The 24,935-nt window shown below is 36.6% G+C and overlaps 4 protein-coding genes across 6 annotated transcripts; 3 read left to right on the top strand and 1 right to left on the bottom strand.

Moving 5' to 3' along the window:
* The first annotated feature begins 123 nt into the window (after positions 1 to 123).
* LOC126587192 (protein unc-13 homolog) lies at positions 124 to 15,611 on the top strand. 3 transcript variants are annotated; one of them, XM_050252234.1, is made up of 27 exons: positions 124 to 1,214; positions 1,256 to 1,288; positions 1,393 to 1,568; positions 1,661 to 1,725; positions 2,076 to 2,421; positions 2,958 to 3,024; positions 3,123 to 3,276; positions 4,300 to 4,467; positions 4,606 to 4,716; positions 5,412 to 5,621; positions 7,136 to 7,237; positions 8,216 to 8,446; positions 8,759 to 8,833; positions 9,185 to 9,268; positions 9,965 to 10,147; positions 10,260 to 10,415; positions 10,654 to 10,746; positions 10,875 to 10,946; positions 11,267 to 11,384; positions 12,099 to 12,277; positions 12,868 to 12,949; positions 13,096 to 13,200; positions 13,280 to 13,386; positions 13,964 to 14,041; positions 14,153 to 14,248; positions 14,638 to 14,733; positions 15,261 to 15,611. In XM_050252234.1, exons 2-27 carry the CDS (start codon positions 1,281 to 1,283, stop codon positions 15,432 to 15,434), a joined length of 3,336 nt encoding a protein of 1,111 aa, XP_050108191.1. In that variant the 5' UTR covers positions 124 to 1,214; positions 1,256 to 1,280; the 3' UTR covers positions 15,435 to 15,611. The 3 variants fall into 3 exon arrangements, with proteins under 3 accessions (XP_050108191.1, XP_050108177.1, XP_050108184.1); XM_050252220.1 differs by having other exon boundaries at positions 124 to 1,045; XM_050252227.1 differs by having other exon boundaries at positions 124 to 1,288.
* A 1,100-nt stretch (positions 15,612 to 16,711) lies between these two features.
* On the top strand, positions 16,712 to 19,693 carry LOC126613826 (peptidyl-prolyl cis-trans isomerase CYP22-like). The gene is made up of 7 exons (XM_050281430.1): positions 16,712 to 17,053; positions 17,173 to 17,196; positions 17,318 to 17,405; positions 17,789 to 17,881; positions 18,867 to 18,899; positions 18,984 to 19,040; positions 19,429 to 19,693. The coding sequence occupies exons 1-7, from the start codon at positions 16,884 to 16,886 to the stop codon at positions 19,537 to 19,539; spliced, it is 576 nt and encodes a 191-aa protein (XP_050137387.1). The 5' UTR covers positions 16,712 to 16,883; the 3' UTR covers positions 19,540 to 19,693.
* A 1,893-nt stretch (positions 19,694 to 21,586) lies between these two features.
* Positions 21,587 to 23,148, top strand: LOC126613871 (chitinase 2-like). The gene is made up of 2 exons (XM_050281489.1): positions 21,587 to 22,023; positions 22,316 to 23,148. The coding sequence occupies exons 1-2, from the start codon at positions 21,954 to 21,956 to the stop codon at positions 23,146 to 23,148; spliced, it is 903 nt and encodes a 300-aa protein (XP_050137446.1). The 5' UTR covers positions 21,587 to 21,953.
* A 432-nt stretch (positions 23,149 to 23,580) lies between these two features.
* LOC126589621 (dnaJ protein P58IPK homolog B-like) lies at positions 23,581 to 24,162 on the bottom strand. The gene has a single exon (XM_050254982.1). The coding sequence runs from the start codon at positions 24,160 to 24,162 to the stop codon at positions 23,581 to 23,583; it is 582 nt and encodes a 193-aa protein (XP_050110939.1).
* Positions 24,163 to 24,935: the final 773 nt, after the last annotated feature.

Here is a 24,935-nt window from a genome sequence, read left to right on the forward strand (position 1 = left end):
CCTCTATTTTTCAAGAACAATTTTCTAAATAGACAGTAAAATGGACATTATATAACAAAGTTAAGAGTATAATAAGAAACAAAATTATGTTTGCCCGATTATCATCACCACCACCATTACAAGATTCTCCACCGTCTCACTATCATCACCACAATTGCGATCATCTTTGACAACACCACCTCCCACTACCAAGTACCATCGCTGTCGCCACCATATCCTACCTCCATCTGCATTTCAAACGCCATTACTGCCACCTGCAAATACCATCATCACCATCTCTACAGTCTCACCGCTACGGCCACCATCACCACTACCATCACCATCATCACATTCTCCACTCCCATTATCCTCACTATGCCAACCATTACTACTACCAACACTCCAACCGCCATTGCTACCAACACTATTCTCTGCTCAGCCACCATCTTTACCACCACCGCCGCCATTACTACTAAACACAAATTTATAGTTTTGTTCAAGATTTTAGATATTGGTACCATACAAGTTTTTAATGTTTCATTCTCAAAAATCATTCTCGGATTAAACTACCAGTTGCATTCTCGAGTCATAAAAATACGAAATTTATATCGTTTTCATATTACAAAAGGGCTCTTTAAAAACATCCATGATTTTCAAACACCCGTCGCGCATTAAATTTCCAACAGTAGTATATTAGTCAGTGAGATGGTGATGGTTTACTTAACTAGAGATAATTAGTAAAATGCAGATAATTAATTGTATTGTTTAACCACAGAGACAGAGACCGTTAATTTGATATTCCATCTAATTATTTTGAGTGAGCAGATGGTTAAACAAAAAAAGATTAATTAATTGATTAAAAAAAAGGCTTTTGAGATCCAAATCTCATCCAACTGGGATTTTTGTTTTTCCTCTCTTTCAAGCTTCACCATCCCAACTCAACCGCAGTCAAACTACGCCGTTTCACTTCCTTTCCTCTCAGCTCCGCCTTTGACTCTCTCTCTCTTTCTCACTCAAACAACAAACTCAATGCTCTAATTAATGTTTGGTTGCCGAGAAAATTGAGGTAAAAAAAAAGGAGTTTCGTCTTTGTGTTCGATCAAATTTTCTCTCATTTTCTTGCTTGCCAAACAGAGCAAACTACGCAACTCTGTGTAAAGCTTCAGTTTTATTGTTTTTGTGTTTTTTTTTCTCGGGTAGCATAATTGCAATCGTTTCGAGATTTTTTTTCTCTGGTAGCATAATTGCAATCTTTTCGAGATTTTTTTTTTCTCAGGTAGCATAATTGCAATCGTTTCGAGATGGAAGAGTAAGTGTTGTTTGACTAATTAATTTTTTTGGAAATTTTTAATTGTATTTTTTATTTTAGCTGAAATCAATAGAAATGAACTTCGATTTGATGATGGAATGTAGGGAAAATGCGGTGGAGCTTTTACAGCGGTTTCGCCGCGACAGGCGAATACTTCTTGATTTTATACTTGCCGGTAGCTTGATAAAGAAGGTTATAATGCCTCCCGGTGCGGTTACGCTCGATGATGTGGATCTAGACCAAGTTAGTGTTGATTATGTGATCAATTGTGCTAAGAAAGGTGGTGTCTTGCGTTTATTAATTGTCGATTTTGAGTTGTATTTTTCGTTGGAGTTTCTTTGTTTGCACACGCTGACGATTTTGACAATGCAGGTGGAATGCTTGAGCTTTCGGAAGCTATTAGGGACTACCATGACCATACTGGTTTACCACAAATGGTATGTGCAATTTATGACATGATTTAGTGAGTTATTCTCGTTCAAATTAGCGGATATTTTTTCTTTTTAGGTTCAGGATTTGAATCTGGTCGCAAATTAAGACCCGTCATGCATGTATAATTCCCATTTAAATGGTCATCTGTAGCTCCTCTGCTTTTACTTATCTTTTTTGGGTTGTGGTTAAATACGTAACTTAGATATTAGTTTATTTTCTTTTGTAATTTGGATTGGGTTATTCATAAAAATTCCTAATCAGTAATCTTCTGCCTATTGTCATGTTCATTTCCTTGTGTTTCTGTTAATTTGTTTGCTTATTTTATGTTTTCTGTTGATTATTTCCACTTTACCAGAACAATACAGGTTCTGCTGGCGAGTTCTTTTTGGTTACGAATCCTGACTTTTCTGGTTCTCCTCCAAAAAGGGCACCGCCACCTGTTCCTGAATTTGTGCCGCCTCCTATTATCGTGCCGCCTCCAAGTGTCATATCATCTGTTCCTGATCTTGACTCATCTCCAGTTGCATTAAGTGTGTCAAAATCAGAATCTTTTAACTCTACACAAGTTCAAGAACTTACGGTAGATGATATTGAGGATTTTGAGGATGATGATATCGATGAGGCTGATAGTGTCCTCATTTCACGAAGGACACGAAATGATGCTGCTGATCTTGCTCTTGGATTGCCTCCATTTAAGACAGGTACTGGATTTTTAAGCCAAGATGGATATGATGCTTTTAGTGTTGTGTGGAGCCAAGGTGTAAAATAGCCGGAACACTAAATGCACGTGCATGTATACCAATAATTCAATATTTGTGCATTTTTGCCAAATTTCTGTTAGGTTGTTATACTTATATGGTGTAATAATCAATCATACAGGCATTCTTAATTCACATGTTCCTCAAGAGTGAAAACATATGTTACGGCCTTGGCTATATTTCAATCTATAACTACTACCAATCTGTACACCACTATTTGTTTATAACTTTCATTGAAATTTGGATACATTTGTTAGAAATTAGAAAAATTGGGAAGTACTAAAGAGGTATAGTCTATAGACTATAGAGTAACTGACAGGTATACTGTTCAGACAGATCTGTCTGCTTTTTCTAGATAGCCCATGAATCATGTGGCAATCAGCAGCAAATATTGCATTCCCAGCTCCTATGTTGACCGATGAAAATTGAAACATGACATGGTTGTCATAATATTTTTTCTTCTTTTCCTTCTTTTTCAGCTATCGCAGAAGATGGTCTCCGTGAAACTGCATATGAAGTCCTTTTGGCATGTGCTGGTGCTTCAGGGTATACTTTCAGTTTCTTATTTGGTCTGCAAATACTTTGTAATGCCTTGAATGTTCTGTTATGACACCATCCATGCTTGCCCTCTCTTGTCTGAACAGGGGTCTCATTGTGCCTTCAAAAGAGAAAAAGAAAGACAAAAGGTCCAAGCTGATGAGGAAACTTGGACGAAGTAGAAATGAAAATGCTTTGAGTCAGTCTCAACGAGCCCCTGGATTGGTTGGGTTATTGGAGACTATGCGTGTTCAAATGGAGGTATTTACTAGTCGTTTACTTTTCAAAAGGATGCATTACCAGTCTGTTTCCTTTTTTATTTCCTCTCCATTTAAAGTTGAGATAGCTTTTGTTATTATAAAGATGGAACTCCTCCATCATCCCAATCAGATAGGCAATTGGCGTATGGATTTTGAGAAGTTCTTTATGAGGCTATCACATAGACGGTGTTAGATAAGAATTAGAAATGAATGATGTTTATTAATGGTAGCTACAAATATGTTCGCGGGCATATGTGTTTTCTAAGTATAAAATATTTTCATAAACATATTTTATGTTAGTACAGTCCTGTTTGTACTCTTATATGGTACAATACGTAACACAGTACAGCTTATTCGGCCACTTAGTTCTGTACAGTACCACCAGATAGTAGTAAGGTTAAGACAATGCAAAATAGTACATTAGCATCGGACTGAAATTGTACACTTCAGTCCTGTGCACTAAACAAGCCCGGTAGAGTAGTTAAGAACTATGTAAGCACGAAGGACTTTATGGAATGTTTTTCTTTAAGCTGGAGGGTTAATACTGCTAGTATCATATACAAGCTTCTCAGTTCTATGGAGTATGGACCATATTATCATCTGGTTCTGCTAGTTCCTAGCACATGTCGTACCCAGTGCACAAGGCTCCCGCTTTACGCAGGGTCTGGGAGAGGTGAATGTCGGCTCCTAGCACATGTGATGTATAATTATATTTTCAGTGGGCCAGTAATTAGATAAGGTACATGCATATGTTAATCTTGTATACATTGGTGGCCATCACTTCAAGCTGCTATGTACTGTAAAAGTTGTTACGAGGATCAGTTTTTTCTTTCCATACTTGGGTACGTACTGAATGTATTCCTCTTTAAGTGACCCTATCTGTAGCTCATTAATTTGGATTGTAGTTTATATGGCATCAGCCTGAGGGATTTTTGAAATCCTGCTGGTTGCTGATATGGTTCTTTATGCTGTCCTGCTGAACTGTATTTCTTTTTGTTCTCATTGGCCATACTTACGGATGCAGATATCTGAGGCAATGGACATCAGGACTAGACAAGGGCTGCTTAATGCCCTAGCAGGAAAAGTGGGAAAAAGAATGGATACCTTACTAGTTCCTCTGGAACTTTTATGCTGTATTTCACGAACAGAATTCTCTGACAAGAAGGCGTATATACGGTGGCAGAATAGGCAGGTAAGTTCTATTCCTTACAATCTCTTTCATTTTCTGTTCATACGTTTTATTGGTCCTATTTGGTGAAATTGGACGGGGGTGACCATATCTGTACATGACTTCCAAATTGAGAAATTCTCTCTTTTTTTTTTGTGACAGTTGAATATATTGGAGGAGGGGCTTCTTAACTTCCCTGCTGTTGGATTTGGGGAGTCTGGACGCAAAGCGAGTGAGTTTAGGATTCTGTTAGCAAAGATTGAAGAATCTGAGGTGCGTCTTCTGTCTTTCTGAATGGTTGCAATGCCCTCTATCACGAAATTAGAAATTAAAATTAAAATTTTCTATTTGAAGTTTGAACCCATAGTTCACCCCGCATTCTAAGTACACTACATTTTTTAATTAAAACTCTCATCTTTTTCTTAGAAAACCCAACATGTGTTCCAAAATTGCTCCCATACCCACACTAGCAAGCCCAACACACAACTCACTTCCTTCAGTAACCCTGAATTCTAAACCGAAACATGCCTAAGCCACCATTTTAAGGTATTATTTTGGTATCACTGGTTTGAAAGGTTGAGTTGATAAAATGGAGTTTAACGATTTTCTTCCATAAAAAGGAGTTCTCTTGCCTTAAATCAGCCAGTTGTTAGATTAGAAGCCTTTCTGGTTGGCCACATTCATAAACTATCAATTGGTCAATTGAATTTATACATTCTGCTGAAGGCTCTGACTTGTTCCTAGAGAGGTAAAGAAGATGTAGAGATTTGGCTGAGTTCCTTAAAATCTTTTACTTTTTAGTTTTTATAATATATAAAGTAAAATTGAAAGATACATTATTCCTTTGCCTTGTTTGGATACTCCCTTACACCTTTTTGGAGTATTCATGATATAATTTATTGCTTTCTAGTGTTTAATGAATCTGTTTTGTTTTTCATTTTCCTGTTTTCCTTCTCTTTTGATTGCAGTCACTTCCACCATCCACGGGTGAACTCCAACGAACGGAATGCTTGAGATCTCTTCGAGAGATTGCCACTCCACTTGCTGAGAGGCCTGCTCGTGGTGACTTAACCGGTGAAGTATGCCACTGGGCAGATGGTTATCACTTGAATGTTAGACTATATGAGAAACTGCTTCTCAGTGTCTTTGATATGTTGGACGAGGGAAAGCTGACTGAGGTTAGTACTTTTTGTTCTTGGCTATGGCAACATGACTCCGTAAAAGGAGGATTTAATTCTACAAAAGAAGTGCTTTCATCTATGTTGCCAAGTCACTTTCTGCTTGATTGGTTGGGTTTTAGAAGCTTTCTGGAGTTGGGTTAAGATCTCCATTCTGTTTGAAATTCTGAATTTAACTGATACCTGGGCTCATTTGGTAACACTTCCGCATTTGGTCTTGGTTCTTTTTCAGTTAAATATAAAGAGGAAATGAATGTTAGAAAGGAGGGAGGGAGGAAGAAGGAAGAAGGGATAAATGCAGGAGAATGTGTGAAATAACAACTATTTTGAATTGCTTTAAGTTTTTTGTTTTCATTTCAAATATGATTTCACCAACATTTTGTCTTCATCCCTCCCTCCCATGCATTTATACTCTTTATCTTTTGAGAAAAAAAAAAAAAAAACCAAAGAGTTAACCAAAGGGTCTGAATATGACATTTAGCTTATTCTCGGAAAATTGGATTTTTTGCATGCTTTCAGTGTCAACTTGGTATCCCAATCAGATTTCAGAAGTTGTACAGCAAAATAGTTGTAATTTGCTTTCCTGGATAGTGATGTAGGGTAATCTAGGAAATGTAACCTTCCAGTTATGTGGTGGGTGCTACCATGTTAGGGTCAAAACAATTATAGATTCAAGGCTTGGAACTGTAGAAAGAAAGGTTCAAAGGTTTTATTAATGAAAAGGTCGAATCTTGATGGTTGAAACTGATGGACACCATAGAAGGATACTTTCAGAGTTCTAGCACCCATTCATAGTAATATTTTGGAATGTTGCTATAAAGGGTTTTACTTGGTAATAAAGGAAAAAGAGTTACAATCTTGAAGGGATGATAAAAGAGAAAAATCAGGTTTGTTCTAGCAAGATGAAGAACAGCATACAGAGAAAGAGATAGAATACACTTAAAGTTCAAATGGTGTCAGGGAATTCTTATTGGCACTCCAAATCAGTCATACTGCATTCCTCTTAAGTGGAATTTATCTCATATGTTCTTATGAGGGAGGAGTGCGGGATGACTATTTTAGAGTGCCTATCACCTCTCCTAAGTACACAGTTGACTAAATTATAGATTCTTAGACCAAGGTAGATGTAATAAAATTATTATCTAGTTAAGGTAACTACTTCTTAAACACAGGGAGTTATTTAATTCCCAGCACTCCTGCATCTGAGGAATTTCTGAACTCAAAACAATTGATAAATACTAATTATAAAGTTTCCCTGATTTATGAAATTCCGGTACCGCCAATGTGAGGAAAAAAAAGTCAAAACTCAGCTCATAACGGAAGACTCAAAATGAAAATTGTTTTAACCTTAGACTCTTTATTACTTGAACATCAAAATCAATAATAGCCGTTTGTCCAATGTATGCTGGCTCCAGTTGTAAATGCTCAAGTCACCAGATATGAAATTTATGATGAACGCAGAAGCTAGGTTTTTTCTCTGTCTCTCATAGTCTCTAGCTCATCTTTATTTTCAGGAAGTAGAAGAAATACTCGAGCTTGTGAAGTCGACGTGGCGTGTTTTAGGAATCACGGAGACCATTCATTACACCTGCTATGCATGGGTCTTGTTCCGTCAGGTACAAAGGCCACAAGATTTATTTTCTATTTGCATGGACCTATAGTCCCTAAAGTGGTTTTTTTTTCTTATATAATGTAATTGTTTATAACTTCATTTGTGATGGAGATTGGAGGGTACGATTGACATGTCTCATACTGTTACAGTTATTATCTATATTCTAAAAAAATGTTGTCTTTCATACATTCACTAGAGGATATGGACTTAACAAACAAAGGACTCTCTCTCTCTCTCTCTCTCTCATATACAAACACACACAGAGATACGTACGTGCAGTATGCAGATACCATATACAGTTATATAACGAGTTCAAAAAAATATACAGTTATATAACATGTTGATGATAATTTTCCTTTAGTTCGACGCCCTTCGGACCAATAGGCCTATGAGTTACACAAAGGAAGGCACTCTTTCCCCATCCCATGAACCTCAAATCCATGCTGTGGACAATCCATATCTTGGGAAACTTCAATGTATTTCTTACATTTTAAAATTGTATACCTAGAGCATCTTGAAGAGTTGAACTTGCATTGAATGGCACTGGTAATAGATATCAGCTTTGTTTTTTAACAAATTGACGTTTCTTCTTTTACTTTTTAGCTGGTAACTCTTATCTTGGGGAACATAAGTGTACTACATATATGTCATATAGTGACATAAATTCATGCATGTTTTTAGATGGTTTCAAGCATAAAGATGCTCATAGTGGAGTCACTGGAATGTCTTTCATCGGCGGCTTCTTGTGTCAGCATGCTATTATGTCAAATATCTACCCACTAATCTTCTTTGAGTCGCTCCGTTCTACAAAAATTGTGTATTAATTTCAATTCTGATTTTCTTTTCAGCCAGTTTTGTTCTTTCTATTTCTTCTGTTTCCTTTTTGTTTGTTCTCATCAATATTTTGTGGAAGTTCAATTAGAAAATTCTTGTTAGTTAATATCATCACCGTTCACAGTTTATATTGGTTCTGTGATCACAGCATGTTATTACTAGCGATCAAGGAATTTTACAACATGCCATTGAACAGTTAAAGAAAATACCATTGAAGGAACAACGGGGACCACAGGAGAGGTCACACTTGAAGAGTTTGCATTGTAGAGTTGAAGGGGATCAGGGGCATCAAGATTTATCTTTCTTACAGTCATTCTTATTGCCAATTCAGAAGTGGGCTGATAAGCAATTAGGAGATTACCATCTGCACTTTGCTGAGGTAGGCTAAAATCCTAGAACTGTTATACTTGGGTGTGGACCTTGTGCTTAATTTGATTTTTTGTCGCGCCGATGCTAGCTTTTGTTGAATAGTTATTTTTAATCTGTGTATGCTACTATGCTTGCTCTTTTACTATTGTGGAAATAACTATCATATGTGTTGTGCCCATTCACTGCTTGCATGATCTATTGTGTATGCTCAATTGCTCATGCATATACTTTATGCAGCTCTTTTCTAGTTTTAGTCACTTTTACCAAGGAATTCTCCTAGTTTTGCAACTCAATTCTCTTAAACTTCTCTTGTACATTATAGGTGCCAGGTTTGATGGAGAATATAGTAGCAGTTGCGATGATTGCTCGGAGGCTGCTGTTGGAGGAACCCGAAGCAGTATGTGTAGACTCAAAAGAAACTTTGTGCTTGACTTATATTAGAGAATAATTCTTGGCTTCTCATCAGTGGGGAGAAACTTCGTTGTCACCGCCAAGGTGTTAGTTGAAGTGGTGGGACCCACCACTTTCACCAATTGGTGACATGACGAGAAGCCAACCATGGTTTTTGTAGAATAAAACTATTTTGACTTTCCAACTTTTTGAAGTTATTTTTCTTGTGTGATGAAATTTATTTTTCCCCAATTGCAATATCTGGTTTTTTTTCCTCTTATTTTAATAAAAATGACACAAAAATTCAAATGTAATGTCAACTTGTAAACTTTTTAACGCTGAATTTCATTTTTGACAGGCAATTCTTCAATCCACGTCCAACACAGATGAAGATCAGATAGAATTATATGTATCATCTTCTATTAAGAATGCATTTACAAGGGTAAGTGTTACAGTTGATTTAATAGTATTGTTGGCTGACAAAGTATATTAGAAAAGCTTAATATTTCAAACAAACGAAATTTAATAAGGGGAAGCTAGGCAATGGACTTCTCGTTTGGTACGAGGTGCTAGAAGATAAAAAAGAAAATTACTTGGATCATATTCTAAAGACATAAGCTTTTGGAACTTTCGTAGACCAACAATTATCATGGTATTAGAAGTTTAGAACAGGAAAGCGAAGTCCTTTTATTTGCATCTCTCCTCATTGGTGCATTTTATGTCAATCTGAGGAGAGTGTGAATCATGTTTTTCCCCCATTGCTCTTATTTTGTACATTGGGGATCAGGCTTGATGTTTGATCTTATTATGAAGCAGTAAGAGAGTCTGCAGTTGCTATGTTTCATTGGTTGTTAATCTGGTGAACTAAGTTTCCCCTGAAAGCATTTAAGTTGTGGATATAACAGACTGTCGTGTTTTGTTGTGGTTAAATCTGTTTAGCGTACAGTACACGATTTATCTGATGGTCACACTCTTCATTGAACTCATATGCATATATAATATAACGATGAGCACACTGCACACTATACCCGTTGATAACCCTTGAAGTTCAATGATGATATAGACAACTTTTCATTAAAGACTTTGTGCTGAAACATGGCTTTAAGTTTTCCTTTTCGAAATTTTTCTCGTCATGCAGATCTTACATTCTGTTGAAAAATCAGAATTAAAGCATGAACATCCTTTGGCATTGCTTGCTGAAGAGACGAAGAAACTTTTGAAAAAAGATGCAACCATGTTCATGCCAATTTTATCCCAGAGGCATCCACAAGCAACTGCTGTCTCAGCCTCACTCCTTCATAGGATTTATGGCAACAAGTTGGTAAGCTTATATGCTGTTTCTTAATGTGAATTACATTTTACATATATTTTGTCCATAATACAGTATTCTTTTAGGTGGATGAGGGGAACTTAGTACTGATGTCTTATTTCAGAAACCTTTTCTTCGTGCTGCTGAACATCTGACAGAAGATGTAGTATCTGTATTTCCAGCAGCTGACAGCCTTGAGCAATACATTATGGAACTTATTACGTCCGCTTGTGGAGAGGAAACTGCTGATGTATTCTGTAGGAAACTAGCTCCATACGAGGTGAGTGACTCAATTTTCTTACATTACTTATTTTCCTTATTTCTTTTTAGTTTCAAAATTTAATGTGAGCTTATTCTGATAGTGTATAGTCATGGATGTGCACAATTGGAATATAGACTTGATTCCACTAAGTTAAAGCTGATTAATTACAAAGATGCAAACAAATTCAGGTTTACCATGCAGCATTAGTTGCATTGCTTCTTACCATCTTCTTATTAAGCTTCTTATATCTTTCTAGATTGAATCTATATCTGGAACATTGGTGATGCGTTGGGTCAATTCGCAACTTGGAAGGATCTTAGGTTGGGTTGAACGGGCTATTCAGCAGGAGGTAAAAGTTACAGTTTTATCCTTATTTATTTATTTAGCGTATCTTTTGTTCTTATCTGGAAAACCTGCATTCCTTACTTAGTTGTTTCTCTGTTGAGTTTCTAAATATTCATGTGCATCATTTTACAGAGGTGGGACCCAATATCACCTCAACAGCGGCATGGGAGTTCAATTGTTGAAGTATTTAGGATTGTGGAGGAGGTATGACTTTGTTCTTTTGGGTATAAGAAAAAAAATCATTTTAGGGATAAATCAGTTATAATATTGTTGGTAGTTGACAATATTGTCAGTTATTCCTATTGGAGGCCATCTAATTTAACTTAGTACATATGTGACATGTATACATATAACAAACATATCATACACTTAGTGAATAGTGATAAATCAGTTTCTTTATTGTTTGGATGTACTTGTTGGATTGGCATTCAAATGTATTATTTGTTTCTAGCACTCGTCAGTTACCTCTAACAATAACCTCTAACAATACTGATGTGTTTCCTTGTAAACATCTCTTTGTGCAGACCGTTGACCAATTTTTTGATCTCAAGGTTCCAATGAGGCCTACAGAATTGAGTGGTTTGTTTCGTGGAGTTGACAATGCGTTTCAAGTGTTTGCTAATCTTGTCATTGACAAGTTGGGTAGGTGCTATTTGTGAGAACTAAGTATACAAAAAAGGAAAAAGAAAACAGAATTTGTCTTCAGAATTTGCAAGAGTTAAGAAAATTTCATAGAGATCCTAGCTCTTGGTTTGCCCTTGACCCTTTTCTCTTTTTTCTTTTTTCCCACATCACAAAGGTTGTAGGTTAAGTCCTGTGCTCCCTTGTGATTATATCATCCAGTAGGGGTCAGTTGTACAGTTCTAAATTGGTCATGGTGTGTTGTCACAGTTCTGAAAACTTCCATATTTCCCTTACTCTATGTTGTTTGTATTCCCTTGGCAAAAATTGTTTATCTGGCCGTATTGAGAATTGATCTCTAATTGATTTTCTTGGTGGATATTATTGAAACACTAATTTGTTACCACTGGACCCCAAAAACTTAAGCTGTTAAGGAATGAGTTAACACTATATATGAAGCTAAACCCTTCTTCGCATGCAACCTATCATGCATGTGAAGCTAAACCCTTCTTCATGTGGACCTTGCAAGTGAACAAAGAAGTGGGTCATGTGGTTTCAAACCCGGGACTCCAACTACCAAAGTCTGATTACCAGTAATGGTCAACAGTGTATATTAAGCTAACAAGATTTTTCATTCTTCTCTACATGCTACAAATGGTTTTTGTCCTTTTTATTTCTTGTTATCTACCCATATTCTACCCACATAGACCTTAATTTTTGATTTTGGTCATGCAGCTACTAAGGAGGATTTAATTCCACCAGTGCCCATTCTTACAAGATACAGGAAGGAAGCTGGAATAAAGGCTTTTGTAAAAAAGGAACTATTTGATCCTAGGCTGCCTGATGAGAGAAGGTCTACTGAAATTAGTTTTAGAACGACTCCAACCCTTTGTGTGCAGTTAAATACACTTTATGTAAGTTCAGGTTTAGCTTATTTTCGTTAAGAACCTGCTCTCTCTCTCTCTCTCTCTCTCGTGGAATTTCTTGATGATATATTAGTATGAAATGCAACCAAGCATACCTCTTCTAGGCGTCCTGTGAAATTATAATGTTTATGTTCTTATATTGTACGCTGCCTAAGTTAGAAGATGATTAGTTATATATATGTGATTCTTTAAATGCTGATAATGCGTGCCATTCTTTGATATTTTCTGTACTAGTGCACAGATCAAAATTGAATTGAAGTGATCTCTCTCTAGTAACTTACTGAAGCACTGGCCAGTCTACATTCATATCAGAGCTGGCTTTAGAAATAGATGTATTCTTTTCCAGTAACAACATGGATGCTTATGAGACCTAAGTTTCATATGGATGTGATGGCACTCTGTTATAATAATATGCTAAAGACCTTTAGTTGCATCCATATTTGATGGTCATCTCGTTTTCTCACACCACGTCTGTTTTGTTTAAATTTGTTTGTTTACCATATTCTTTATTCTGCGTAGGCATTTGATTGCCAATATGATTATCTAAAACAATCTGGTTTTATTTGTGCTATTCACAGTATGCAATCAGTCAGTTGAATAAGTTGGAAGATAGCATTTGGGAACGATGGACGAAGAAGAAGCCCCGCCAAAAACTTATCAGTATGTGTAAATAAGTGGTTTATAACTTTATACCTGTTTGAAATCTTTCCAATTACAAGAGTTTAGGTTGAGGAATGCATATGCTACTATTTACTCGCAATCTCTCTGAGGGCTGATATATTGACTATATTTTTGTAACTTTGTAGAGAAATCCATAAATGAGAAGTCAAAAAGTTTCACCCAAAAGGACACGTTTGATGGCAGTAGAAAAGATATAAATGCTGCTATAGATCGAGTTTGCGAGTTCACTGGTACAAGAATTTCGTTATTTAATGTCCTATTCCTTGGAAAACTAGAGAACACTTATTAATGTACCAACTTTTGTTGCAGGAACTAAAATTATCTTCTGGGATTTGAGGGAACCGTTTATTGACAATTTATATAAACCAAGTGTTTCTCTTTCGAGGTTTGAAGCAGTGTACGAACCACTTGATACGGTCAGATTTTTCCCTTTTGGAAACTATATTCTATTTTTATGTGGTATCCGTCACGTTGCATATCATTTATGTGCCACCCATTATGAATTTTACCTCCTCTCAATCCCTATCACCTAAATTGTATATAAGTCCACTTACTAATTTTGTCATGTGCATAATGGTAGCACAGTATCGAGGGTGCCCTGGGTGGTTTGAGCTAAATCTCATGAGAAAGATTCATCAACTTGAATAATAGGTTCAAGTAATAGTTGTAGTTGGGATGTGGCACAGTCAACACGACATAGCTTTTGTGTTGGAGGTTAGTGATGATATGAATCATGCTCGCACCACATCAAAATTGGATATTCACCACGGTCAATTTTGACTACCCTCCTTTTAACTACCTTGATAGAGTTGAATAATTTTAGCGGTTGTTTAAACATATTGCTAACGTTTCAGAAGAACGAAAAAAAAGAGTGATCTGTGTATTTTTTTTGATTCGCCTTTTAAGTGTTATTCTTCAGTTATTAGTTTCCTTTCAACCACAATTTCTGTATCCATGTAATTTTTTAATTGATGTCGAAGACAACTATTGCAGGAACTTAGTCAACTATGTGCTATAATTGTGGAACCACTCAGGGATCGCATTGTCACAAGTCTCCTTCAGGCAACACTGGTATCCTCCACACCCTGGCTTCTTTGAACAAATCTGTCAAAAATCCTGTAAGATATTTATATTTCACTGGAATGTTTATTTATTTATTTATTTTTGTGGATGTTTTACCAGGATGGTTTACTCCGCGTTCTATTAGATGGTGGCCCATCACGAATTTTCTCGGTGGGAGATGCAAAGCTATTAGAAGAAGACTTGGAGGTCCTCAAGGTACCTGCTTTTTGCCTCTTTGAATATCGGAAGTGGTGAATGTTTATTGGTTGACCCTTATTCTCAAAAGTTTAAGCTGTTAGATTGTGGGCAAACAGTTATTAACACTCCTCACATGGGGACAACCCCTCACCATTAGAGGGCCTGGCCCAACTGAATCAACCTGTATTTTGAGGTTGTCATTGTAGGGATTAGTTCTCAGATTTGCTTCTTAATACCATTAAACTTTTTTATTTTGGTTTATCACCATACTTAAAAAGCATTGACTGTTAGAATATAGGCCAACTATTTAATACCCATCAAGAATGAAATCTTTTTTTAATCCAGATAGATAGACTTTCAAATTTGTATACATGCTCTTAATTTGCGTCATTGTGGATGTAAAACAGGAGTTTTTCATCTCGGGAGGAGATGGCCTTCCGCGAGGAGTTGTTGAGAATCAGGTATCACGTGTTCGGGATGTAGTAAAGTTGCACAGCTACGAGGTTAGTTCATCGTTTTCTCTGGTTGAAAATTCACAAGTGAATCAGATTATTTCAGGCATTATACTATTCTATTGCCAATAGGAATACGGGTTAAAATGCAAAATGTACATCATCTAGACAGTTGTCGTTTTTTAATTCAATTTTTGATATTCCTCTTGCTTTGATTTGAACAAGTTGGTTTGTTACGAACTAAAGAGAACAGTGGTGAAAGAGAGAAATAACCAGTGTTTATGAACCATAGAACGAACCACACATTATTTGCATTACTGGAAATAAAAGCTTATGCAAGGCATGAATACTCCCAAGGTAACGGAGTAGAGGAGCCAACAACGATCTCTTTGTCGACCATAAACTGTAGCTCGAACACACACACACACACAAGCACACAATACTCGCAGAACTGATTTTGGTCGTGATAATGTCCGACTATCTTGGTTGCTTTGGTAGATAACATTGAACTAATTATAAGATGTCTGATGTCCATGTTTTTTATGGGTTCTTTTTCTTTCTACTCGTTCTGTTTACAGACTCGAGAACTGATCGACGACTTGAGGTCTTCCAGTGGCCCGGAAGCTCGGGGTGGTAGAAGCAAACTAGGGGCTGATTCTAAGACACTATTGAGAATATTATGTCATAGAGGTGATTCGGAGGCCTCTCAATTCCTCAAGAAACAGTACAAGATACCCAAGTCTGCGGCGTAGGGATTATCTTTACTCTTCAGAAAAGTCCTCTTTGGAATGTAAAGCGGTAAAATTTGTATTGTTTTAGAAATTTGTTTGTGTAATTAGTTCATTGTTTCTATCTTTGTTTATGTAACTTATGAACATGTAATAAGAGCTATTTTACATATTAAATCTGTATTTTTTGGGATTCCTAAATCTTTCCCCTTTAAGATATGAAAAGAAAACGTGTATTTGCAGCAAATAGAACGCAATGCACTTGTTGTCTACATTACAATCATTCCCGGTGGAAGGAGTAACTTTGCAGGAATGTACGCCTCGGGTTTCAAATACTAGTTTCTCTGAACATATCACGGAGTTGGAGCTAAAGAAAGACTTGGTGCAAAACTAGGTGCAATTGCGTTTTAGAATTCATACATCCGATCTTATTTAGCGGGATAAGATTTGGTTGTTTTATAATTCTATCTCTGAGCCTTAATAGCCATTTGTAGACAATTAAAAATGCTCACAAGTCACTCATAAATATATCAGAAAATTTTATTCGAACACATGTTTTATATCTCTATGCTAATTAAAAACGCTTTTTATCATTCCCTCTATACATTTCAACATCAATTCCCAAACTAAGCTCACTTTTACAACAAACCAACCTAATTGTGTAACATTTCTAAATCCCTACATTATTAATCCTGACGTGCAACAATTCATTGGCAATTACAGGTTAAGACGGCACAACTCACTTATAACACACTTACACCAAGACTCGAGTTGAATTTGAGACGGTGTACATGTAATTGGTTACATTTTTGCTCAAAGCTCTTACGTGCTAGTAACGGTCACTATCTTATTTATCATCATTGAATAAGTTTAGATTTTAAAAGTTATTTCTATCCACTACACAAATCTCACAATTTAGGGGGTGTATTCAATTGGGATTTTGAAGGATTTTAATTCTTTTAATGAATCTAGGGGTATTCAATCATTATTTTAAGTGATTCTTTAAAATTCAAGGCGTATTCAATTAGAATTTTAAGATAGTTTATTAAAATCTTTAGAAATCCGGGTGTATTCAATTAGGATTTTAAAGAAGTTTATAATATTACATGTGTATTTAATTAGAAATTGATTTTTAAGAATTTAAAAAAGTTGAGAAATTAAGGAGAATTGAAGAGATTTTGTAGTGTATTTTAATTATATACAAATCTCGCCTCTTTAAAATCATCTAAAGTTTATTGATAAGGTTTGATAAAAAAAATAAAAAATAAAAAAGATTATAGATAAGGTGATCAGCTTCAGCTTCAGGTGGTGAGCAAAAATATTTTCATACAGTTAGCCTTTTTGTAAAAAAAAAAAAGAAGTGTAATTAACAATGGCGCTATCGGATTTTGAATCATCCCTCCCTAAAACCCTTGATTAAACCCTAGAAAGCACTGAGATTCCTCTCTCTCTGATTTTTTTGGATCAATTTCAATGGCATCAGGTGGAGGGAACGCAGGCGGAGGAGTGGAGTGGCATCAACGGCCTCCAAACCCTAAAAACCCAGTCGTCTTCTTCGACATCACCATCGGTACCATCCCCGCCGGTCGCATCAAGATGGAGCTCTTCGCCGATATCGCCCCCAAAACCGCCGAGAATTTCAGGCACTTTCCCCTCGTTTTCCCTTTCTGTTACTATTCCTCTTTTGTCATCCACTTCATCGTTTAAGACGCCGTCGTTCCTTCCTGATTCAGCTTGCTTGTCTTCTCTTTTCTTGTTCCAGGCAATTCTGCACCGGCGAGTACAGGTAGCCAGCCCCAAAGGCCAAACCCATTATTTCATTCTCTTCAAGTTTGGGGATTTTGATTTTTACTAATTTTTTGGATTTTGTAAATAAATTATTTGAATCGGATATTGTAAATTGGCAGAAAAGCTGGATTGCCAGTTGGGTACAAGGGGTGCCAGTTCCACAGGGTGATTAAGGATTTCATGATTCAAGCTGGTGATTTTCTCAAGGTTTTTACTTTTTTCTTCAACAAGTATCTACTTTTGTTACGGATGCCGTTTCGGATTCTTTAGGAGGGAAAGCTGATGGAATTTTGGGTTTGTTACCATTTTCTGAACATGAATGATCATACTTATATATCGGCTAGGTAGTCGTTTTCAATGGAGATTGTTTTTAACTGTGTTCTTCGTGTAATATATTCAGTGTGCAACTTCTGCCCCAATCATATCTATTCAATGCATAACACTGCTTACAATAATCTTCTTCGTTCTTATGAAAAACATTATTGTGAGGAATCTGCGGATAAAGAAGGAAACTGCTCTATTTTCATAATGCTCAAACTTTCTTCCTCTTGTTGTTGCAAAATTCTTATATTGAAGATCTTTCTTTGCAGGGTGATGGTAGTGGATGTGTTTCCATCTATGGACTTAAGTTTGATGATGAGACTTTTGATGCCAAACACACTGGTCCCGGCCTATTGTCAATGGTATGCATTTTCATGTTTGCTTTTAGTATTCAATAATTTTCTGTGAACATTTGTTTGCTTTACCTTACCTTCATGTACACTTTAATCTCTTTTATGTGGAGAATTGAAAATGGGTAAAGCTTTTTATTTAGTCCTTCAGTGCAACAAATTTGTTCATGGAGATACAAAAGATTAGTTTCTAGTTAAATTTATGTGTGGTTTAAGATGTGAAATTGATTGCTTCTAAATGTGCATAGGTCACTGAAGAATTCTATACAATGATGAGCTTTTATACTTTTCATCTTTTCTTAGGCAGTATAGTTCATAGTGCTAGTGATTGGTCCTTTTATGTCAAGGTCTCATCGGCATTGGTTTACTGATGTGAGTGAGTTTGGAGTTTAAAGTCTCACCAGCCTTTGATTTTGGGCGAGTCTGTCAAAACTGAAGATCCAATTTTTGAAGAGCAATATTAGCATATCACATCAGCATTCCTTGTTTTCTGGTATGAGTTTCGATTGTTTCTGTAGTGTAACTAACATGTTGAGAGTCCTTCATATCCTTCTTCATGGATATGTATCCATTACTAATTAACTAGTTGCTTGCTTCTGAACACATTGTAAGATGTGTAAGAGGTAAAGAGATAATGTGTTGATACGTGCACAGGAGTATTTCTCAGTCCTTTTTTTTTTGTAAACCTCAACCTTTCTATAGGTTGCTGCAATGTTCATTTAGAACAGGGAAAGAAGAAGGGGAATTGATGGGATTTCCAATGCCCATTAACCTATAGGTCTACGCGCAAAATTAATAAGCTGTATTAGCACTGTATTATTTGTTACTTCTTGTAAGATTTTATGCTTTGATTGGCTGCACAAATGGCCGAGGATCCTGTCCGAAACAGGAACTTTTACACATGCACATACAAATAGAGACACAGATCTATTTTTCAGTTCCAACATAAGATTGTACTCTTGATACTGAATTGATATAATCTTTTGCTCCTTTTCAGGCAAATAGTGGACCAAATACAAATGGGAGCCAGGTTAAAACAAAACTGTCTCTCTTTTGTTCTCTCTTATTACACACACAGAGATGTGACTAATGTTTGTTTGCTTTTGCACTTCAGTTCTTTATCACGTGCGCGAAATGTGACTGGCTTGACAATAAACATGTTGTGTTCGGGGTACGCTATGATCCTTCTCTCTACTGTCAATAATGCATTATATTTCTCAAACATACGAGTCACCTGATTTTTATCAAAGAGATTCGTTATTTAGTTGCCAAAAACATAATAAGTATTACCATGCATCCATCCAGAATGAAAATTTGATAATACTTATCCTGAGCAGATACAAGTCATTTTGTGCTATGAAATTTTTTTCGTAATATGATTCTAGGAACCAAAATTCCACACACCCGTGAGCATGCAAACAAACATAAGTTGTCCTAGGAATTTCCACTGATCTTCTATCCTTTTATTACTTAGCTCTAAATCACCTGTTTTAGGTTTAACCTACCAATTTTTTGGTAGTACTGACAAACTGTTTTATATTTTTTTTAATTTTATGTAGAGAGTGCTTGGAGATGGTCTCTTGGTTGTTAGGAAGATTGAGAATGTGGCTACGGGACCCAACAATCGCCCTAAACTAGCCTGTGTTATTGCTGAATGCGGAGAGATGTAAAACCCGAGTTTGTAAGCCGCCTATTGATGGTTAACTATAAAAACTCTTGTAACCAATAGAATCTTAATTTTCCCATAAAAGCATTCTATGGGTGTAATTCTAATACAGTATATTGTTCCGACTTCTGACTTAAGATGAAGGATCCTTTTGTTCATATCTTAACTTAGGGTTGCACCGTATTTTGTTTTTGGAAAGCAGAAACTTCATCAAAGCATAGCTCATCTAATGTATCTGCCTGTTGACTTGGAGGAGCCATCATGGTCCCTTTTCTCCGTTCAATTACTCGAGTCGTTTTAAGTTGCATTGCATATAATTATGTGTTGTTATCCCCATTCCTATATTTTCCCGTACAACTTGTGTTTGCTACCCTCTCTACATTATTGAACGTAACGGTCATGTCGTTCAACCTTAGTGTTTCGGTATAGCCACTTTTCGAGTAAACACTCCTCACTTCCCAAGATTACCATCACACTCTCCTCTCTGTGTTTTCCTTCCACCCACTATGCATTCTTTTACTTACCCCATGTTTGATAATTTGATCCAACATCTTCTTAAATAGGCAATTACTTGTTAATTTTATGTTGTTTGCATTTTCTATTGTTCACTAAGGTGGCTTTTGGTAGACAGGATTGGCTTGGATAGGATAACTCTTTATATTGAAGACGTTTTGACGGAAGAAATGGATGACAAGTTCTGTATTTTGTCCAAGTTGAAGGACTAGTGAAGAAAAGTTATCCTTACAAATTCCCACAAAAATAGGATTGAAAGGAGTAACCTTTAACTTGGGAATTGCCAAGGATAACTTTTCTTCTCAAGTAACTTTCAACTAGAACGAACTATGGAAGTTATCATCTATGTCTTCCTTTGAAATGCCTTCAATACAGTGAGTTATCCTATCCAAACCACTATCCAACAAACGCTGCCGTATTCTTTTAAAGATCCGCGTTCCAGTTGTTCCAATATGAAATATAAAAAGAAATGAATGTTTTGTTTTCTATATTGTTTGGCTGTTCTTTCTCTATATATTTTGAATTGCTTGGATGGGACAATCGGCTGGTATCTCTGTGGCCTCTAGATTTAGGCCTCTCTGGTTTCTCTGTGCTGTTTCTTTCTGCCTTTCGGATTCCGGGCAAACAAAAATTGTGACATATTCATTCCAAACGAGGCGTTCGCTTTCTAACAAGAGAATCAGGTCTAATAAAAATTAAAAATTTGGCTAATTAATGTTTTGATAGTGAGATTCATTATATATATAAAAAAAGTCAGAACATTGATAGTGAGATTCATTCTAAAACTAAAAATTAAATGGTTATAGACAATTGCTTCCCCGTTTAGTGGGAAAAAGTTTTGTTGTTGTTGTTGTTGTATAGACAATTGCTTTTTTTGCTTATGAACATCCTAAGAATGACAGACATAAGCAACAATTGTATTTCTTCGGTATATATGTAAAAACTAAGGTTCTCTCTAAGACTTTGAGGGCTTAGGGCGAAATTCATAAAGGGGCATCTTTTTATGATAGTTTTTTAAAAGAAAGTAATACAATGTATTGATGCTAGAAAACAATAACTTCAAAAAAAAAAAAAAACCTTAGAACTTGATTGTAAGTTTACAAATGTCGTCAAATAATCAATAAAAAAAAAGCTATAAACATATATAACCTTCACTAAATAATAAAAACAGTTCAATCTTAACAACCAAACAAGAAAAAAAAAACTTCAAAAACTCTAATTTAAAGATTCACTTGAATATATAGCATTATTATATAATAAATTGAAAAAAATTGATTTTAGGGTTGTTGTTATTGGCACTCTAAATATCTCATTGTGCACCCCAAATTTTTATATTTAGAAAGAATAATGTACAATTATAAGAAGTGGGCAATGAGAATTTTAAAGTGCTAATAAAAACAAATTTTGTAATATATAGCATTACTACATATAGTTATTAGATGACAAATTTTTTTGGTGTCCGTCAAAATTTAGGATCCTGTGAGATTGCACCTTTCGGTCTCCTAAAGCGGCTTCTGTATAAAACAAGATGAATAAAAGTGGACAACCAGTGCATGTAGAAATCCGACTCTATTGATGAAATCGAAACCGTCAACCTAAACGAGTTGTCGTAAGCATTTTCCAGGGTTTAGAGACAACGTCCAGGCTGTGTTCACCAAAACTTGAAAGCACCTTTCGGCAGCGATGGAGCCGTTCTTTGTACTGAAGCAACCGTGGGAGGCAAGAAAGATGCTATGACTAGTTCCTTAGTTAATAAACAAATATAGATGAAATTCTTGTAACCTTCAAAACTCTGGTTTTGTCATTAGTTTCGGCCGCCGGCCGGCTGAATCTGAACTTCAGTAGACTTATAAAACCACAGCCTTACTTCTTCATATCTTCATTCAATCCCAAAATCTAAGAAGGATGGCTCAAGTACTTCAACTCTCTCTCCTTTATGTGGCATCAGTTGCCCTCATGTTTCAGCAATTTTGTGGTATATATACTATTTTCACAATTTTTATCACATAAAACGTTTATTGTTCCTTTTATTTGAGCGATACTCTAAACCAATATAAATTACGGGGAGGGAGAATCAAACTTTAGGGGAAGCTCACTCATTAGTGTTTCTGATATGGGACAATTGTATTATATGCTAACGATATTAGTATCATCAATCCGTGTCAAAATTATTTGCTTTCACTGTTTATAAGTAGATGCTAATTAACATATGTCCAATCTTTTGTTTTCTGAGCTAACCATTAATTAGTTATCTATGCATGATTCAGACGGGAAGTTGATGATGGAGTACATTGGAGCCACCGGAGTTCCCATAACATTTGACTCTGTACCGATTGACAATGAGATCGACTTCCATTTCATACTCGGGTTTGCGATTGATGCAGACTCATCAGGCAAACAACAAAATGGGATATTCTCACCATATTGGCAATCTACATTAACCCCACAATCTGTTGCAGCCATCAAGGAAAAAAACCCTAATGTGAAAGTCATGGCAAGCCTCTCAGGTTGGAGCTTAGGTGATAAAGTCCTTCACTGGTACAATCCGACAAACCCCAAAAAATGGGTATCTAACGCTGTCTCGTCGCTCAGTTCCATAATTACCACTTACCATCTTGATGGCATTGACATAGACTACGAAAACTTCCCAAAGCGCGGTAATTCAAGTTCTTTTGCTTTTTGCATCGGCGAGCTCATCACCGGCTTGAAAAAGAAAGGGCTCATTTCCGTTGCTAGTATTGCACCGTTTTATAGTACAGCTGCGCCGTATGTTCAGCTCTTTGATGACTATGCAGATGTTATAGACTATGTCAACCACCAGTTCTACACCGACAAAGTTACTACCCCGAAGGGATATCTGCAAGCCTTTAAGATTCGAGCCGCGCAATTTGGCAAGGAAAAGTTGTTGCCTGCCTATGAAGTAGATGGAAGAGGAATTCAAGGGGATGCCTTTTTTGATGCTTTGACTCTGTTGCAGACAAATGGATTTGAAATTAATGGGATCATGATCTTCTCAGCTGATGCTTCTTTGAAAAACAACTTTCACTATGAGAGAAAATCACAAGCTTTCTTGCTCAACTCTACCAGTAGTACTAACTAGTCTAAGTGCGTTACAATATACTTAGCCTCCTCGCATGCGCTCTCACGTGTGCAAGAGCCATATATAGTATAAATTATTTGTTCATCGTGACTTGTTTTGCGAGTTATGTATGTTCTAGTTGCTTTTTTTTTTTTTTTTTTTGCATTAATTTTGTATGTATTTTGCTAATAAAAGAAAGGTTATCATTCTTAATATATTAAACCTATTTGATCTCTTTCCTTCCTATGTGTTGCCCCGTACATTAAGAAGATTATCCAACATCGGCAGTCACAGATTGCTGCAGAAACTACTTTCAGAATCAGAAAATATAAAAGTGGGATAAGGGAACAATGTAAGAGATCCAAAATGATTAATTCAACAAAATTGTATTGAATAAAAAGTAAGCACTCCAAAATTTCAAGGAGGCAAAGTAATTACAAGGCGAGGAACACATTAAGCCACTTGGCATACGAATACCATCATCACAGTTGCCTTTTGGCCTGGATTTGATTTTCTAATAATCTTAATGGTTTTCTTGTAGCAGCTCCCATCACCGCTAGGGCTAGACCTTTTGCGAGGGAAGGTATTAGACCTCTCAGAGTGCGGTGGTTTGCACTCACTAGCTCTGCGCTTATTGGAAACATGAGCCGCTTGAAGCTGTCGCTTCAAAGACTTGTCGTAAGCCTCTCTTTTAGCAGGGTTAGAGAGAACGTCCAACGCTGCCTTAACATGCTTGAAAGCACCCTCGGCTGCTATTGATGCATTCTTGTCGGGGTGCAAGGCAAGTGCCAATCTCTTGTATTGTTTCTTGATGGTTTCGGAGTCGGCAACTGTAGGGTTTTCGATGCCACGAACAATGTACCAGTTTTGCTTGTGTGACACGGCAGAATGCATTTGGTATGCAGTCATGTAGTTGTCCATACCAGACAAATCTGGATCGAACTCTTTTGCTACCTTGGCTTGCATGATTGCATGTTCGAAGTTACCGAGCGTGAAATATGCTTCTGCAGCATGTCGGGCCTTTACTGCAACCATATGCGCGAGGTTGGTGATGTGATCAGGACACAAGGCTCGAGGGATGGAGTTGTTCATCTAGAGGAATATCCAGTGAGTAGGTTCCCTGGCCAACGAGCACACAGCTCCCCGAGAGGTTGGCGCCGGTTGATATCCTCTGTTGGGCTTCTGCTTATTGGCGGGCTGTAAGAGAAGGACAAAGTTAATTCTGAAAGGTGCCTTTGTGGGGCCTTAGGTGTAGGCCTTGAGGCTCACAATCAAAATTAACTTTAAGAATCCAGGCGTGCCACTGTCATCTTTAGCATGACAGATGTAAAACCGATGTTAAGTTTTATGGTGTATATATATATATATATATATATATATATATATATATATATATATATATATATATATATATGCCCGAGCGACCCAGTTAGTTATGAAAGGTGCCTTTGTGGGGCCTTAGGTGTAGGCCTTGAGGCTTCCCGTCAAAACTAACCGAATACTTGAACATATATTGGTTGTTTCATTATTGCATACGTATCACTCCCGTTATACGTTAATTACCTGAGCCTGCAGAGCAGAATGAAGTCAAATAGGTGCCTTTGTCGGGCCCTAGGTATAAGCCTTGAGGCTTCCTATCAGAGTTAATTCTATACTCAAGCGTTCTGTGAGAATTATGATATAACAAAAGTAAAACTAGAGAATAAGCCAATTACTTGCGCCCCAAGTAACTTCGGACTTCTGGTGATCAAAGATTGTCGTGGATGGGTTAAGTCCACATAAAGTTCTTTTTATGCCTTGAGACCAAG

This window comes from Malus sylvestris, chromosome 2 (assembly GCF_916048215.2).
Source record: "Malus sylvestris chromosome 2, drMalSylv7.2, whole genome shotgun sequence".
In the NCBI taxonomy this organism is placed as follows: Eukaryota; Viridiplantae; Streptophyta; class Magnoliopsida; order Rosales; family Rosaceae; genus Malus; species Malus sylvestris.